The sequence below is a fragment of the Bombus vancouverensis genome, chromosome 5 (assembly GCF_051014615.1).
Source record: "Bombus vancouverensis nearcticus chromosome 5, iyBomVanc1_principal, whole genome shotgun sequence".
Taxonomy (NCBI): domain Eukaryota; kingdom Metazoa; phylum Arthropoda; class Insecta; order Hymenoptera; family Apidae; genus Bombus; species Bombus vancouverensis.
The window spans coordinates 15,958,335-15,976,860 of NC_134915.1; the positions used below are offsets into that span (position 1 = coordinate 15,958,335).

The window sequence follows — 18,526 nt, forward strand, 5'->3', positions numbered from 1 at the left end:
TTAAGATAGTCTATAAAGTGGTCCATTTATTATAAGCAGGAAACTGGAACACTCGAAAGTAGAGTAGTTTCCACAAATTGTTTCTTATATTAGGACGGTAATCTTAAAATATCATACAAAGTACATATATACTTAAACAATATGCAAGATTATTCCAATGACACACTGTATCATGTAACACAAAAAAGAAACTCTGAAACATTCTACATTCTGTATAAAGGGGAAAAAAATCAATCATAAAACAAAGAATTATTTCTAATTTCTATTAATAATCACACAGCGCCAATGTATAATGAATTACGTAGAAAATGATTGTCAAATATATAATAATATTCCGTGGAATAATCTTAATCTAAATGAACAATCTTATCTAATTAACTAGAAATCGTAGAGACCCTACTGAAACTAGCAAAAGAAAGGGAAACTGCAGAAATTTTCATAAAAAATATATTATTAAATTGCCATTATAAGTACGAATAAGTTCCATATAATTAAGAAGCACACATAGATTTTTAATATGTAACAAACGTTTAGTCACGCCCTGTACTATGGATGAAAAATCGCTCTTCACGTGTAGCATTTTTCAAAATAATTTATTCTCCAATATGAACAAGTAGATCGTGTAGCAGGTTGTCGATGACGATACGAGCGCAGATCTTACGACACATTCGCAGGGATTAGATCCAGTTTCAATGACATATAGAGTTCGTTAAATAGGCAGAAAATGCTTTATGTATACGCATTTATAATATCTGTGTCCGACTTCTTAAATTAACGAATTTCTTAAACAAGCAAACGCGCTCTGGTCATCGCGCGTCCGCGCCACATAATTTCATTCTAGAGCTTAGTAAAAAATATTCTTCGCTTTCCTAGACAATTTGCAATTAGATCGGTCTTACACGTGTTTCTTTAAAAGTCGTCCTTAAGGCTCAATGATCACGGAACACGGGAAGCCTCGCTGTACCATTGACTACCGTACCAAGCCATCCTTATAATCCTCATAAACTCTTCAAGGCAAAAACAATTCTTCTTAAATATAGTGTAACGCATAACTCACCTTCCCATCGATTGGTTCTAGAAAACTCTTTTTCGTTGTATATCTTTAAATACCTGTTTCGAATTTTTAAAGACTTTCGAAGATTTATAATAGAAAAGTCAACATCCATCATAACGACAATTATTACGGAGCAACGAATAAAAATTATCGAATATTATTTTCAAAATCGACGCTCCATTGTTCTAACGCTATTTTAAAGAGATGCCAGGTACATTTTCATTCAATGGGTGTGTCAATTATCAGAATAGCAGATTTTAGGGCAGTAGAAACTCAAGATTTGAACATCAATAAGAATTGCATTCTGTAAAGATTATAGTTTGGTGTAATGTTATGTCGCAAAAAGAAATCAGGTCGTATTCTTTTCTCTTTTTTTTTTTTTTTGTAATACTTGTACTTGCTTCTACATTGCAAATTTTTTCAAAAGTCTGAAATAAGAATTTAAAAATATATAATAAAGAAAGTTATACAGCTCTTAAATGGGAAGGAAAGTGACTTATCGACCATTCTCTATATGTTCAAGCATAGTGCTGAAGAATTTGATTCATTGCGAACATGTATAACAGTATCGCGTTTATTAATTCTCACAACGATAAGATTTCGATTTTGAACGAAATTACATGGTCGTAATAGCCGTAACAGCTTCGTTATTTAAGATCGATATTAGTCTCGCTTAAATGCAACGAGTTATAAAATGTTTCATAACGTAATTATAAGGACATTTATCAACGTACAAAGATAGATACCTATTCAGAAATATTTTCGGGAATATTTAAGATGAATCGAATAATTGCGAAACAATGGCGGCCACCTGTGTCCCGCGTAAAGTAATCCTGGAAACTCTACAAATGTTACTGCACGAATTCGAATTATTTTCAAATAGACTGCACGATACAGATCGATCATTTTCTATCACACGAAAATAGATAGTATTGTCGAAGCACGAGTCTTATCGAAGAAGATTGCTAGTCAGAATTCGTATGTCATAGGAATACATCGAGGTATCGTTTCTGATGTTAAGATTATCGATATCCGGAAAGGGACGAGAACGCCACCAGAGTAAAATATCTATTCAAAGCGTGTGTGCCTACTTTCACGAATTCGTGGTGCAAAAACAGGTTGAACCGCTAAACGTTAAGGTACGTATCCAACGATATATTATATTATACGTTATTAAAATCGCTGTAGTGCAAATAAGTTCGATAAAGTAAAGAAATCAATTGCCATCTTCTTGAGTAACATGTTCCCGATACGAAGAAACGCAAACTATTGATACAACGCTGATAAGCTTGTCACCGTAAAAGGATCAATTAACACAGAGATCCTGCATGTTCTTTAAACAACAAAAAAGAAAAAGGAGAAACAAAATAAAAGAAACGTCACATGTTAAAAATCAACAAGATTTCTCCACGCATTTCTAAAAATCAATTCGTAAAAAAAAAAAAAAAAAAATAAACAAAAATAATCACTAAAGAAAAGAAAGGATCACAAATTAGCTTTTCTGTTCTCAACAGGGCATATCGTGCAACTTATTAAATCACGAAGAAACATCAAGTTGCTTCCAACAACGTCCACTGTCCTACACAGCTTTGTGCACGCAAGGAAACATCCAAAATACACAAATTGTTCGAATCGTTGCATCATACCGATCGATATCCGCGAAGCCAACTCATTTTCCACGACTGACTTGACTTTTTTTTTTTACTTTTTTGTTTCGTTTTAATAGACGTTCGATTACGTAGACGACATCGCATAGCCCTGATTAATAGCAATACGCAGTGGAAAGTGATAGTTTGTAGCATAGGGCGAAACACCGGCATCGTGGATCGACGCGTCAGCATGTTACGCAGAGAAGAGGCAGAAATCGATGTAAACTCGAGATGCCCAACTCTAAGACAGAAGTTTGTCTTCCGGAATGGTCGGGCTGGTAGCTGTTGGCGCCGAGCGTAACGATTCCGTGTCTCGAAGCATCTCATTGAAGCTTTGCATTGAGCTGGATCTTGAAGGCACGACTTTCGTCTGAAACATAACGTACCATATTAACTATCTTCGGCGTCGGTTTTCAAAAGCTACAAAACAGCTATCCCCAAATCTCTGTTGACCCTGTTCTATTAATCCGTTACACACGAAACAGCCGGATTTCTTTCTTTCACTAACCTCTGTCATCCGATCCGCATTTGTTCTTCGTTCTCGCATCTTCACCCGCATCTTTCATCAATGCAAAATTCCACATATTCATACGCACACACGACGCCGTTCATCCTTACACGCACTCGCGTACTATGTTTTCTTTCTTTCGTTTAACGCAAATCAGTGTTAACATTATTCATAAAATACGTCAACGTGGTCCTATTAAATTAAACAATTGTCAACTAACTAAGAACAGCCAGTCTAAAAATAAAATATTTCGAAGCCTAAGAGGATCACGATGCACAAGTTGAAAAGGACAAGTTGAATACACGTAAATTAAAACGAACACAAAGAATGAAATTTCACACAGCGAAATTATTCACGATTCGTCTATTAAGTCTAAAAGCGTAATCCTGGTATCCAAAGACGAAACGAGTCGTAAGACGAAATGAGTTAACTTGTTCGCATTATTTCATTCTCTTTCGTAATATGCACGAATTACGTATAAATCCGATATAGGACACGCGTTATTTTATTATTAAGATCTTTAAGAAGTATCAACGCGTACGATCTTTTACGTAGAATAAAAATCCAAGAGGTTCATGAGAACGTAACATTTACAGGGGACTCTAATAACGTATCTTAATTAACATCGGGTCTTAGCTATCTTCTTCCGATCATTGTGGACGCGTTAAGGAAACTAAGAGGGTCACGGCCCGCAGTTTAACAAGCCAGGCTTTACAAGTTTTGTGTTATCATTTTTTAAACGAAACTTGGTGGAGCTATGTGTCACTGTCTACGGATAAAACGACAAAAAAGATCTTGCCAAGATTAGGAAACGCTCGAAATTCGCGTAAAAATCAACAATCTAGAAATGGGCCGAAGAAACGCGACAGGTTTAACGAAAGCTCTTCTAAAAGGTTAAAAAAGAAGCGGAAAATTCTTTCAATCGTCGGTAACAACCTTCATGTTCTCGTAGGCAGATCCAACTCGTTCCTCTAGGGAACGGAAGCTGTCGGAGTTACGCATCTGGCCGAGCTTCATGGATAATCCACTTCCGAAGCCGCCAAGAATGCTGGTCGTCTTCTCAGCCGTGGTCTTGAATACAGACTCTGTCTTCTGGAATCTGTGGAAGGAGGAAAATGATAAATATTCATTTTACGCGGAACTTGTTCTGTCCAGGCAAGGTCGCGTTGTCCGTGGTCACAGATGCTTTTGCTCGGGACTTCGATAATGACTCAAGCTCGATGTATATGTCATGCATTTTACTTTCACACACACGGCAAGCTCCGCAATCTCGTAACCACACATTTACATCGCGTTATTCACAAGCACTCCGTGCTCATCGTTAGATTGCCATCATTAGAAAAGCTTATGCTTCTCTGCTATCGTTACTTTTACGCAAGCGGCTAACAAAAGACGCTGTTTCGTGGCAACCCGAGGTCGATACACCGACTTTCTATCTTGGACACTAATTAGCTTAGCGGTGCGTGCCTTTCTATTTTTCTATCTGATTATTTCTCGAGCCTCTGTACATACTTCGTTTCGTCCACGTTAGAGCAATTAGAACAACCTGAAGCATTGTGAATTTTGCGCGAGTGGCGTGACAACGTGCAAGGGAACATCGTGGCAAGGGCAAGTTATGTCTAATACGTATAAATCGCGTTAATATCGTGATCCAAAATTTCTCTCGGACACAACCCTCAAATGGTGCGGCGCGATCAGGTCGCTCGCAAACGTAACGTATGTCCTTCCACGTTCAGCGCGTTGTACTTCTCGTTGATTGCTTTTGGTACTCTTGCGATGCAGAACGAATGGAGGATTACAGGAGCCACGGGTTTTATTCATCTCACGGAGGAACGATTTTGAAATTCGAGATATCGATCGATCTCATGTTAGTAATTTCTCTTTCATCGTTTAATTTTCCTATTGAAATATGTGGCAACAACTGTTTACCAGTGTCTCGGACGTTTTAGAAATATCGCTCGTCGTTACATTATATCGTTGATTTGTTACGAAACTACGTTTATCAGCTGTTTCTAAAAAGCTCGTATCTTTGAGTTTAACAAGATCTTCATCCGAGTTATGTAATCACGTAATTTTCTACGATATAATAATATCGATGTAAGCAGGTTTTCCCTGTGTGTTCCTTAATTGTTAACGGGACTATTTCTCGATCAATTATCTATTTATTGCTCGTTTATCGACGATCTGACTCGCGCTACACCAGTCGAGGATTCTAAGGAAGAAAAAAGAAGGAAAGAAAAGAAAGGAAAGAAGAAAAGAAGCTTATTTTAGTCGAAGACGATTACGGTTAACAGTCGATGGAAGAAATGTTGGATCTGAAAGGATAACACGATTGCTTGTGTACTTACAAAGTGTTCTCGGTGACCGCCTTGCTGAACTGACCGAGTTTCTCGCCGACGTTCTGATAACTGAATGAGAACCCAACCAAAAGTCAAAGAAAAGTGTTCTACATGTCTGAAGAGCAGAAGTAGCAGAAAATAAACGAAAAAGGTACGGAGGGCTGGCAGCCGTCACCTTACGCGCAATTAAAAAATCAACTTTCATTAGACGAGTGCGGATATCCATGTAGTCCGGATAAAATCGAGAAAATAGAATAAAATTTATTCGTCTGGCGTTTTGTTTTTTGAGAAAATGAAATTCGGAAGATTCCAGAGCAATTTTTAACTAAACACGTTTGCAACTTCATTTTCTCAACAACGAAGTCTGCCATAGAAAAATTTCATTTTACGTTCCTGACTTATTTCCCCGTGTTTACTTATTCCTGTTAATTACTCGCTCGTGCCCAGTTGGTAATCAGTCGAGTTCGCGTTAATCGATTAAACAAACAGTGAAATTCGATTTTATCGGATACGGAAGCTCGTATGAGAAAATTTAATTCTATTCTTTTCCTATTATTTCGAATTTGTTTGCTTCCATAGAATTAACATCGTTGTCGACTGTACTACGATTACATACTGGCACTCCCTGTATTCTATTACATTTCTATCATACCCAACTATGACACTTCGTCACGATGATATAAGAATCCAGAATCGAACCCGCCCCGTTTCTTCCAATCCGTTTGAAACCCGTCAGATACAATGACAATTCTGTCTATCCGCACACATCTAACTGTAAATCGTTGATACACGTGTAACTGTACAAAAACTTACGTATTATGCATGCGTTTCGTCTATCGCGGTATCTTTACAGGTGATTTAAAAACCTGTCGAACGAAATAACAAAATGGGATCTCTCAACAACGGACATCTACTTAAATTGCGCGACAATTGAGAATGCTTTACGAAGAGACAAACGAACCGTTCATTTGCCAAATTCGATCAACATGGCGAAACAAAAATTAACAGAGAAAATTGACGAAGTTATAAAGATAGTTTGGCGGTGAAATTTCAAAGATTTCGTAGGGTAAAGTTGATCGTTTTGGCCCGTGAACGGCACGAATAGACGCATCGATTCCGATAAGGACGAAGTTACAGCAACCTCGACGTCATTTCTAGTAGCGACAAGCTTTCATAGCTCTAGCTCGAACCGCACAAATTGTTCGCGTGTGGCATTCGTAACTGTGCTTGAAGTCTCAGGCATCAGCAGCATGCGGTAAAACGAAATTAACCTGTTAACAGAACAGCTACAGTATAATTAAACCGTAACTGCTACGTAAATTGGAAATTATACATTGGCTCTCTCTTCGATAGAATTTTCAGTTACCCTAACAAAAAGTTGAATCCTTTGTACTGTAGCGGCGCTGTCACAGCAGCGTTCATTGATATAGTATTAAAAAGTTTCGCTTTGTTTAACGATTTAAAAAAAAAAGAAAAAAAACGGGAAAGAGAAGTAGGTCGCTGTGTAAATACGTTCAAAGATATTCATAATATTTTTCTTACGAGAACGAAGCTTTCGATTTTAAAAAGGAAGTTTCACTTTGTTCGATTTTCACAGGTAAACGCATAGAAGAGGAAGAATAGAAGGTTGCTATGTAAAAAAAGAATACATAGACATTTATAATATTTTTCTTTCGAAGCAGCAGCTTTTCGTTTCAAAGAACTTCATTGAAAAAGTACGCTGAATTAATCGTATCGTAAAAATTGTCAGACTACAAAGAAAAAATGACAAGCGTAAAGAAAGCGAAGAAGAGTATTATATAAATCAATTCACAGACGTTTATAGTGTTTCCTCCTTTTCTTCTGAAAATGAAGCTTTTGATTTCAAAGAGTCACGAAGCGTATTGATTTAATATCCACGGAAGCACAACCGTAATGTAATTCGTACGAAGGAAATAGAGAATTTTCTAGCTAAATAATTTATCCGTCGCGAATATTCTTTCATTCAATCGTCGAGAGATAAATGACTAGCTCTGCTCGATTAACAGGTCGAAACAAGTATCTCATTTAGCGAAATTAAATAACATAATCGAGTATCAATTAAATACGTAACGATGAAATGGTTGAATAGATCATGCTGCTGACAAGCCTGCGCGTGACAGCGCTGGCAAAAACCCAGCCAGAGACTCCGTTCGTGCAAAATGAGGGTGAAAGATAAAGAAAGAAGTACGTGCTTCTGCAGGACTGAATAAAAACGTACACTTGACTCTCCTTAACGTTTTTCAAGCCCTGATTCATGTCGTCGGTGATCTCTTTCCAAACGCTGATGCCCAGCTTCCTCTTCAGCTCTTGAGAGACTCTGATCTTGTTCGCCAACACGTGCCTCAGGGTTTGAATCTCCTCTTCCACCTACGACACGCGGCTTCTTCAGCTTCTTCGCGAAATAGTTAATCGTTCATGCTCGAGTTTCTCTTTTGCGCTGAGACTTTTCGGTAATTAAGCGTAAAAAATCCGAGAAAACTATGTCGAATGTATATATTATTTGCAGTTTATAAAGGGAATTGAGCTATGTGAATATTAATCCGCCATAATCGATAAAAGTGACGTTTTTATTCGTAAAATTATTGTATTTAATAATTGCAAAAACGTTTGCGTCTATTGAGAATTATTTTTCCAATGAGCAAGGGAATTAAAGATTCAACGCAAATGTTCTCTAACGAAATATACTAAATAGTAGTAACCATAGTTATGTGGAGGATGTCTAAAAGGTTGAATAAAAATATAGCTACAATTTTTTATAAATTTACATAACCATCGTAGCTCGATAGCATGATCGTTTTATTTGAAATACAAGTGCGTATATTTACGTTGTAATTAATAATTCTCCAAAATCCATCTTCTATCTTTGAAAACGTGTTTGAAAAAATACAACTAGTTGAAGAAGAATAAGGACCTTGAGTATGTATAGGATAAAACTGTCTTCGCGGAATTAATTGAAATAGATCTTGTAGCCGGTGAATTTCTTGCTGGTCATATTTCACAATTCTAGCTATTTCAGTGTTTTAAACGGAATGAAAAAGCGTGGTGAGTACGTACCTTGGCCAGTTCCGCGCTCCATTCCTCCTTTTGGCGATTCTGTTCTTCCAGAGAGAGTCCTTGCAGCTCGTTCACTACGTTATCTGACGTTGGCGAGATGTAATCGGCCGAGTGAAGAGTCGCGTCTTCTCCTGAAACCCCCGAAAAGCATTAGAGAAAACGGTTTCGTTGCACGAACGTTAAAAATTATACATAAAATATCCAAAATACGCTTAGATTCCATAATGGTAAAGGCGTGGAACAGTAAACACCAAAAGCGTTGTTTAACAATTATTTAAACAATTCTGTCCGAAGTCAGCTCTGTACGGTGGAATATAAACTTTGAACGAGTGAATTCAGTCGATAGAAATTTGGTAAATTAAGTAGTTGCGAAATTTCGTTCGTCTAAATAAAATTGTACATGCTATGTACGCAACTGGACAAGTCAAAAAGACAAGTCGTATCAGTATCGTTCGTATTCGATTTAATTCATTGCTCGATTTTAGTACGAATAATCGGTTCAAATCGAGGAATCGGTCAACGTGATCAGACTCACGGATATCATAAAAATAGGACGTAAAAAGTTACGCAAGTGTACGACCGCCGTAATCGAAGGCGAATGGATCATTGCCATTTTATTGATCGTGTTACGATTAGTCATAGCCTCTCGAATCGCAGATGCTGGTCTCTTCTTACATAGAGAGTTAGTTACATTGTTGTTATGTTAGCTGTTGCAGTAGTCTGTTTACGTTAGTTATGACTTTTCATGAAATCATCGTGTCAGATTTTTACGTTTTCTGATATTGATATTTTTAGAATCTAGCTTTTCCTGGCACAACTGTATCTAATCTTGTGTATCTATCGATAATTGTTCGACAGGATAAAGATAAAGCGAAAGAAAAGCGTCTAAAAAGGCTCGTATTATATTTAAACAGGAAGTTAATATAAAATACGCGCTACTAATGATATCAAGAGATATACATATATATATATGCACGGCTTTCCGGTTTACGTAAACGATTGCACCAAATTAAAAATGTTGAATTAACGAAAAGGAAATCCGGAAATTCCGCGCAATAACATCGCGAAACTCTGCATTTCACGTGAGAAACAATTTACGCTGGGTGAAAGTAATAAAACGGCCGTGAAAATCCGTGAAATCGACGGATAAAGCAGTTTTTCTACGTTTTCACTGATAGCACGACGATAGTAATTTTACCGTCTCTAATCTGTGATTTATATGATTTTTCAACGATTGTAAAATGACGCGAACCTGAGATAATTATAAGTTGACACGTGCTCTTTCTTATGGCAAAAGGTCATAGTCTTCTTTGCAAGACAGATAATAAAATAAATCATGTATAAGGTGAAGTTGCTATTTGCAGCAACAACGAAAAAACAAGACCTCGCAGTCATTAATAATGCCAATAACGCTTCAATAATAATGCTTAGTAAGAAAGATTCGCAGTCGGTTATAAAATTTATTTTAAAATGTTCCTGATTTTTATTTTACATTTCCGCCTGTGTCTTCGATGGTAGTAGCGATCTGGTGAAACTACGTACGTAAAAGTGTTAATCTCTGTGATAATTAGTCACCGTGAAAGACAAACTTCGCGTAAAGCGTGCAAAATTTGTGGCAACAATCTTCACGATTCCTTGAAAACCAATAAAACGTCTCTCTGCTGGTACAAGAGAAGCGGTTTCAAAGATATTTCGATGTCTGAATTTTAGGCTGCGAAGATAAGAAACGGATTAGATAAGCGGCTCGTCTTGTTATATATAAACACACGATTTTTCTACGAGACACGAAGCCCGACGTTAAGGGATTAATATTCAAGAAGCAGCGCTTATTTATGCGATGAGACGCGTGAAGTGTAACAAACAAGCAAGTAGCTTCGAAAATGTCGATAATATCGGAAAGCATTATTTTCAGAAGAATCGAATATTTAGGAACGCGTCACAGATTTCAGGACATATTTTTCGATTAAAGGTTCAGAAATATATCACGAGCCGAATCGGTGAATTTCTTACATAAAATTAGAAATTTCATCGTATAAATTTCACGTCAACTCTATTTAAAAATAGTTCTTCGTGCTATTAATGTTTTCCTAACCATACATAGATAGAAATAAAAAATAGATTCATCGACTATCGAAATAATAGCTTCGAAAGCTAAAAATACAATCAACCTACGAGTACGCGTTGCGTTTCATCGCAAATCTTCATTGATACAGCACTCGCAACATACAAATATAAATTTTCCGCCGAAAAGATACAAGCTCGACATTGCTTCGTTTCTCCAATGTTTTCTTACGACGGAACAAGTGCACGAGGGAAATTTATCGCGACAGTAACATCCTTTGCCTCTAAATAAAATACAAAAGTAGTTTCTTGTCATTACCAAAATGGTAGCGTAACGTTACCCTGGTGTACCGTTGCCCGTCGGTATTCCGTGGAAGCAATACCACGAAGCGTTGATATAGTTCTCACTTTCATATCTTGCAACATCGTTCTACTTTTTATGGCCGTTTATATATGCATCTACCGGTTCCAATCCACAATTCGCGCAAGAGCGATAAATATCCCCGTGAAACAACAGCTTGGAGCCGGCCCCGAAAAAATATTTTACTTCGAACTTCAATCGGACGTCTAAAACACGCATAAGCTATAAATCTGCAACGAATACGTGTATTTAAAGCAATACTTTAGTCCAGCTGGGAATTTTCAACGCAAGCGCATCGCGTGACCGCCATCTATCTACACACGATCTAAACGAGCTCGATCTCGACCGTAAATAACGCAATTATGTACAACACTCGTAAATTTATAGGGCGCCGGATCTCATAATCGAAACACACATATCCAACGAGGCGATGTGATCGACGTATCGATCGATCTGTTGTTGTTAAAAGTACCGATAAATAATAACGAACTGTTTTACCGAGTACGAGGAACAAAACGTTCGAGAGAAGAACCGGTACAAGATACGATATTATGTACTTCGCTTCGGAATAATTTGTAAAGGTTTATGTATAGAGGGCGGTTGGTCGGTAAGGTTTAATGGACGAGATTGCTCGTTGTTGAAACCATTGAATATATTTAAAATGATAAATTAGTATACAGATAATGCTCGCAAAGACGCTCGTACTAACCGATTCGCTAAGACAGTGTATAAGTCGTAAAATAAGACCGCTAGTGACTCGTTAATTAAATCGCTGATAATTCGTTGATAACTGATCGACAGTCAGTTGACTGTAATTCCTTTCCTTGCGATCGCGTCCGTTTATTTATACTGGTCAGGGGAGAACCGGAAAATTCGAATTCGTCTACGTTTGACGGTTATATGTAGCGGCAACATTGTTTTGCCCGGAGTTTATTTGTTCTTACGTTACTTATAACCTAATGGTCTCGATACTTCGAGACAAAACAACAACGTGATTTGAATTGTTCTCTAAATCATGTGCCGCTACAAATTTATACGCCGGACTGTACCATTCTCGCGAATTATATGCTGCACCTTTTACCAACTCGAGGAACTTCTTGTAATTTTGGCTGTTGCTGATCTTGGCCAGATACGGCTTCGAGAAGTCCTGGAATATCACTCGAACTGATTTCCTCTTTTTCTTTCCGTGACCAGTGGCGCCGTCCTCGCCGTCAGGCGTCAAAAACTGCGTCTCCACCGATAGATTCGCATCGTCAACCACGATCTCGTCTATATCACCGTTCGAGTCCCGCCAGCAATGGACAATAATTTCGTCCGCATCGTCGCTCAGCTCGTCTATGTCGTCGAAGCTGGGAGTTGCAGTTAAATTCGAATAATAAACGTCTTCCTCGTACTCCAGCGACTCCAACTCGTGTTCGTTTTCACTCGAGCAATCCTGTTCACCGTGGCCCGTACACACTCTCGATCTCGTACTTTGTTTCGAAGAACCTCGGCGATCTTCGACTTTAGCCTGGTCCTGTTTAACGTCCGGCATATCGGTTTTCATGTCAGCGGAGTTACTCGTTTTTCTTTCTTCTCGAGGTATCGAAGCGAAAATTTAATTATCATTCGATTCGTTCACTTGCTTATCTCTTTATTTATTCAATCTCGATCGAATCACGTTAGACTAGTTGACAGCAAGGTTCGTAGAATAAACGGACGAATGAAACGCGAAACAGCCACTTTTGACCAGTTCGTTCGACCGAGATTTAACGTTGCAAATAGAAAACTCCCACGACATTGCGAAATTGTCAAACGTTTTTATGTCTAATTATCCTTTGCATCGGAGATCGTTGATAAAATGCTTGTCATGTCGAATGAAACGTCCTCTTACTGGATATCGCGTCTTTGTTCCTTCGCTACCGGTAAAACGACTTCCTTCTAAAAACTGTTTACCGTAACCGCGCCAGTCCCGCTAATAAAACCATTTGCACAACTTATCCGTAGATCACACCACAGCGATTATCCCCGTAACGATCTACGAATTAAACTGAAGTTTTTCGTCGGAAGCGCTGGTCTCACTTTCGTGAACAGCACGGTGACCAATCACGCGTCTCGCGCGTAAACAATTTTGGTTGAAGTTAGGTGTCGCACACATCGAAAATTGCCGCGAAAAAACTTCACCTCTTAAATCCAGGGTTTTCCATTCGAGTAACGATTAACGACGATTCGCTAAAACTTTTTTGCCAACGATCCGAACGACCACGTGCGTCGATCGCCGCGTGCAGACGACGATCACAGCTGGCACGATCACGCTTCGTTTTCCCGACGCGAACAGATCGCGAGTTTCGAATTTGACCAACCACGGCGCTAGTATCACCCGGCCACGTATCCACGAAGGAAAGAAATCGCGGCCAGTTATTTACCTGTTCCTCTTTCGAGAAGGTGAAAGAGGAAGGGACCTAGGGTCCCCACCATTTCCTACTTGGTAGTCCCTCCGTCTTTCCTTGCAACTGATGTTGTCTCGCGTGGCGAAATAAAATCTTTCTCGTTCGTCAATTTCCATTTCTACTTCGAATTGGTGACGATATTCGTCCTAAACTTGGCATTTAAAGATTTAACGAACGTTCATGATACATAATCCTCTTTCAAGCTCGCCATATGCGACGCGGAATATGCCCAGAATCAACGATTAAACAGCAATAACGCTCGCTTTTATGTTCATTGACTTGTTTCTAGGTATTTCGCGCACCAGGAGAAGATGACTTTTGCTACGAATTCGATAAATCGATTCGATTATTTTCCTCTCACCAACTTCACGTTGTGCAACATCGCGTAAGTAAATTCGACTGGCATCGAAAGGTAAAAGGACGGTGTCCGTTAGTCTTTAAGATAAAATAATTTTTGTACTTTTAGCGCGTTATAATGCGCATACACGCTTCTCAAGGATCTTGATCGAGGATAAAAAAGATGGATTGGGGATAAAGGAAAAAAATACGCGCCTGTTCCTACCAAGGATCTCGTTGGATGAGGATGACGGAACGGAATCTTCAACGGTTCGATGACCCTGCTCGGATATTGAATTTCCTCTTGCGGTATATAAAAATACGGATGAAAAGTGGCGTTAAAAGGAACTACCGGTTTGAGAGATCTTTTTCGGTTATATAAAATTTTTATAGTACTGATAGCATCGATAGCGAGTGAAAGTCAATTACGCTTATGTAACAATTCTTTCTTTTTTTACTATAAAAAAATGTTCTCAAAGTTATTAATTTTAGATCCTGTAGGAAACGTTCGTGTTACATTAAAATGTAAAATTTCAATGCGGAGTTATTTTCGTTTAGAGCTTACTCGTTATAAAGTGCAGTATTGAGTAGGTTGCGCGCGGTAAAAATGTGCAATGTAACAGAAGAGACAGAATCAGTTCTAAAGTAGCGTTAATTTAGTGCTGGAAAAATAATCTACATCGTAGACAGGAAGTATTTCACCAGAATTCTTACAATGAATTTTCCAATTCATTTTCAATTAAATTCCATTTGAAAACTAGATGCCACCGCCAGCGAAGAATTGCGCGTATCAAATTGCAACACGACGTTCGATCCACCGACAATTTGTTAAAAATTCATATACCTAAAGAGCCATCAACCTTCCCATAAAATAACAAACAGGGTAAAAAGAAATGATTAATTCTGAACAAACATGCAATATATTGAATTATATAGATATAATAGCGTTTAAAGGTCTTTAACACGCTAGCTATAAAAACAGGACAAAGAACAAATAGGAAGCGTGACAAATAGGGATATAACACGTATTTTCAATACCGAGAACTCGGAACGAAGTTTGATAGGACGGGATCTACGTGGAACCGGTTCATCCGCTTCTTTCGTTTCGATGTAGTTCTAAACGTGACCCTCTCTCGGTAACAGGAACCTCAAGGTTAACGGCTGGTTGTCGTAATAATGCACGGATGAAGTGACCGATCGTTTGGAAATATTAAAAATTCCATTGCCGTTCTACGATCGTGTAATTATTATTTCGCTACAGATATCGAACAGCGATAGGTGTCGAACGAATCCTGCTTTCCATTCCTGCAAACGTGATTTATCGAAGTGGGTCGCAGAGTAGATTCGATATAGTGACCCAAGTCCTGCTTTTGTGTAATTGAGTTTAGTATAGATTAGCGGATGCAATAAACCTTAACGATCAAAGACAGCTTACGCCTATCTTTCGATATTTTAATATCGTGACAAACAATTTCTAGAAAAATGGCTAGATCAATATGTACATGTTTTTTTTCTGATGTTAAACAAATATTTATTTTATATTCGGAAAGGGATAGCTTTCTCGTGATACAAAATATATATTCCCTGTATATTCGTAAAAGATGTTAGTTTCTTAATGTGGAATATAATACTGCGTGTATATTTATACGTTAAAAGAAGAATTGAATCCCTTTCTAACGTCGTATGAATATGTGTTCGATATTTTGCGCCAGCAGGGTAGCTGCAAAGTTAAACTTATTTTTATCTTAATAACGAGGAGCGTCTCCTGTTCTCCAGCGGAACGTTTCCTTATTTCACTATCGAAACGCAGAAGGTAGAACGAATACTTGGGATTTTTCGCGAAGCAACGAATCAGTTCGAGGACCTTACGTGCCTTCAAGTCGACCGAAACACGCGATGTCGGAATTACGGTGGGCAGGCCCGACGTTAGTTCAAGTAAAGATCGATAAAACTGCCGTGCTAAGTATTCGCGATACTAACAGCTTGCCGTCCAAGTCAAAGTGGCAAGTGAACTTTCTCAACGGTCTGAAGTTACGCTTTATAAGTTTCGCTTTGGCCGGTATCGATGCTGCGACCATCTTTTAATAAATTGCTCGCCGAGCGAATTTCGCTCAACCAGGCTTCGGACAATTCAGCTAACGTGAAAGCGGAATGAAAAAGAAAGACAAAAAGATAAAAGATGAAAGTGGAATTCGAGGTGTAATTTGCGCCGATGAGTACGCTTTCTAAGCGAGGAGATCGTTTGACGTATTAGCTATTGAATCGAAAACGCGGGAATTCGGGCGGCTAGAGAATTATGGTCTTATTAAGAGAAGTGGAACTTTTTTTAGAAACGTGAAATTAATTCTACCTCGTTAGAAAATCGAGAATATTCTCGCATCTAGCGAATCGGCTGCGATGAAAATTTTGCCATTTATTAAACGTTGCAAAAAAGTACTAAAATACTTTGGATATTTTTCTACGATATATTATTCTACGATATTTATATTATTGTGTGCGTTGTATTATGTGCTGTGTATTTCTGTCGCTTTAAATTGCTCACAAATGCACGAAAATCCGCTGCTTAGTGATGAAAGTATGAATGCTGGTTGCAGAAATTCTCTTCGATAACATTTGATGCGAGGAAATTAGTTCGATTATTATTCCTACATATTTAAATGTCAGGTAAAGTTTTTTAAACTTCTCCTATGAAATGTAATGTATACGTACGTTTTTTAGATGAATAATATGCAGTAATTTATGCATTATACGCGCCAGATGGCACGTTGCATGGGCAAGCAATAACAGCAATATTATATTAGCACGACAGAGGAACGGCTATTGAATGTGCAAGGGAAAAGCGGACAAAAAGTGAGATATTAAACGGGACGAGTGCTATACACTTAAACTCGTTGTCGGCAGAACGTTTTGCCTTTAATTAATTTGCAGTGTGATTGAAGATGGTATCGTGGCTTTGATTTTCTCTCGTTTTCATATTCGAGGGGCAAATTTTTCTACGCTATTCATAAATCATTAATATTTTGAGAGAAAATAAAGTAAAGTATGTTGACGAATTTTTTTCGATAAGCGTTTAATATCGCGTTAAATACAGGAAGTAAACTTAAGACCTTATCGATGATCATAATACGAGTGAAGTATGTATATCGCGTAAGTATGTATTCTATGCTGGATCAGATTTTATTCTAGAACATTGAATCTCTCAAGAATGAGAATACTTTCAATGTTTGGTTATTACCATTGAAAGTCCTTGATAAGTTTGATAAACGAAAATATTTTGTTTAACAGTATGTTGTACTATATGTAGAAGCAGTTAATCGAGTGGCTGTCTCTAACTAAGAAATATAAAAAGATATATTTTATATATTCTCGAAAACCGCGTTGCTACTTCAGCTATTTGGAATTTTTGTTTTACGGTCTACGGATCACAGACATATTTGCGCATCCACGTGAAACCGAATCTGAATTCTACTCTTTGACTTAGAAACGCGAAGTCGAGAGAATATCACGAGTTCACTTCGTATGGGAACTGAAAATCGACGACAATATTTCTATTTGCTACCATTGCATATCGAATTGACGTCAAAGTAAATGTTGTTAATTAAAAAAATGAGATATTCGCGTGAATTTTAATAGGCAAAATTAAATTAATTTTAATCTTGCGATAACAACATTTAATCGATCTTTTTTTCACGCAATGAATTCATGGTGGAGAATACAAAAACCGATAATCAACTGCTAAACAAGCGTATGCAAGCATAAAGATGAAATCGTTTAAAGTACACGTTACAATGGAGCACGTAATTGAGAAACCTTCAAACTATAGTTACCTTCTAAATTTGCCACTGAAATTCTAACCGGCAATTATTTCTAACAAAGGTTTCTGTAACGTCCATGACTAAAACAATTACACTGGAATGTGGATTACGAATCTGTGAATGTTGACTTTCACTTCTACTTTTTATGCAGCTGCACAGGAATGAAAAATGGGAAAAAAGACAATATTTTCTTTATAAGACAAAACGTTAGATTCGGCTAAAATCAAATTCTTATTTCTCTGTTATGTTAGAGAAACTCTATGTTAACTTCTCTTATTTGTATTAACACGTTAAGAGTCTTTTATCCCATTAAAAATTTCTTTTAGATTCAAACTAAAACGATGAGATCGAGATACGAGAAATCGTAGAACCGTAGAAAAATTAATAACAAAGACGAAGTATAAAAATCTTAAATCTTGTTATTAAAATAATAATTATTATTTTACGTATTGTAAAATCAAATGCAAGAGAGTCTCCGATATTTTCCAGTGAGTTTTCCTTTCTATATGTGTAAGAATAAAAATACATATATATTTCTCTATATATATCTTAAGTAACATGTTTTGGTTTAGCAAAAATGTAACATTGTAAAAGTACAAGTACGATGCAATTTTACCAAATTATTAAATACCAATTGTGGCAAAAAATAACTATATCGGAATAAACAAAAAATAATCTAACAGTGTAGATAATGTTTCGTAGTGTTCTATGAGGTGAAAGAGTAATGGTTGATAAAAGCACTGAGCATAACAAGTTCACTTACGACTAATCAGATTATGCAATAGATCAATGTTTGTACATAACCAATTATCTTCCTTGCGATTTCAAGAACAAGTACGCATACAGTAGAAAATTTATGTTGTTTCACGAAGCGTATATGAGAAGCGATAGAAGAGAAA

The 18,526-nt window shown here is 37.5% G+C and overlaps 1 protein-coding gene across 5 annotated transcripts in view; it reads right to left on the bottom strand.

Moving 5' to 3' along the window:
• Positions 1-18,526, bottom strand: part of LOC117158663 (tumor protein D54) — a 22,818-nt gene continuing 4,292 nt past the window's right edge. The window contains exons 1-6 of one of the 5 annotated variants that reach the window (XM_033337808.2): positions 12,122-12,789; positions 8,626-8,756; positions 7,790-7,938; positions 5,560-5,619; positions 4,148-4,310; positions 1-3,073 (exon numbers count right to left, since the gene is read on the bottom strand). In XM_033337808.2, coding sequence (XP_033193699.1) covers positions 2,945-3,073; positions 4,148-4,310; positions 5,560-5,619; positions 7,790-7,938; positions 8,626-8,756; positions 12,122-12,593 — 1,104 coding nt within the window. In that variant the 5' untranslated portion in view covers positions 12,594-12,789 and the 3' untranslated portion in view covers positions 1-2,944. Of the gene's footprint in view, positions 3,074-4,147; positions 4,311-5,559; positions 5,620-7,789; positions 7,939-8,625; positions 8,757-8,835; positions 8,864-11,027; positions 11,246-12,121; positions 12,790-18,526 lie in introns of those variants that run through there. The other 4 variants (XM_033337811.2, XM_076619007.1, XM_033337812.2 and 1 more) reach the window with 4 other exon arrangements.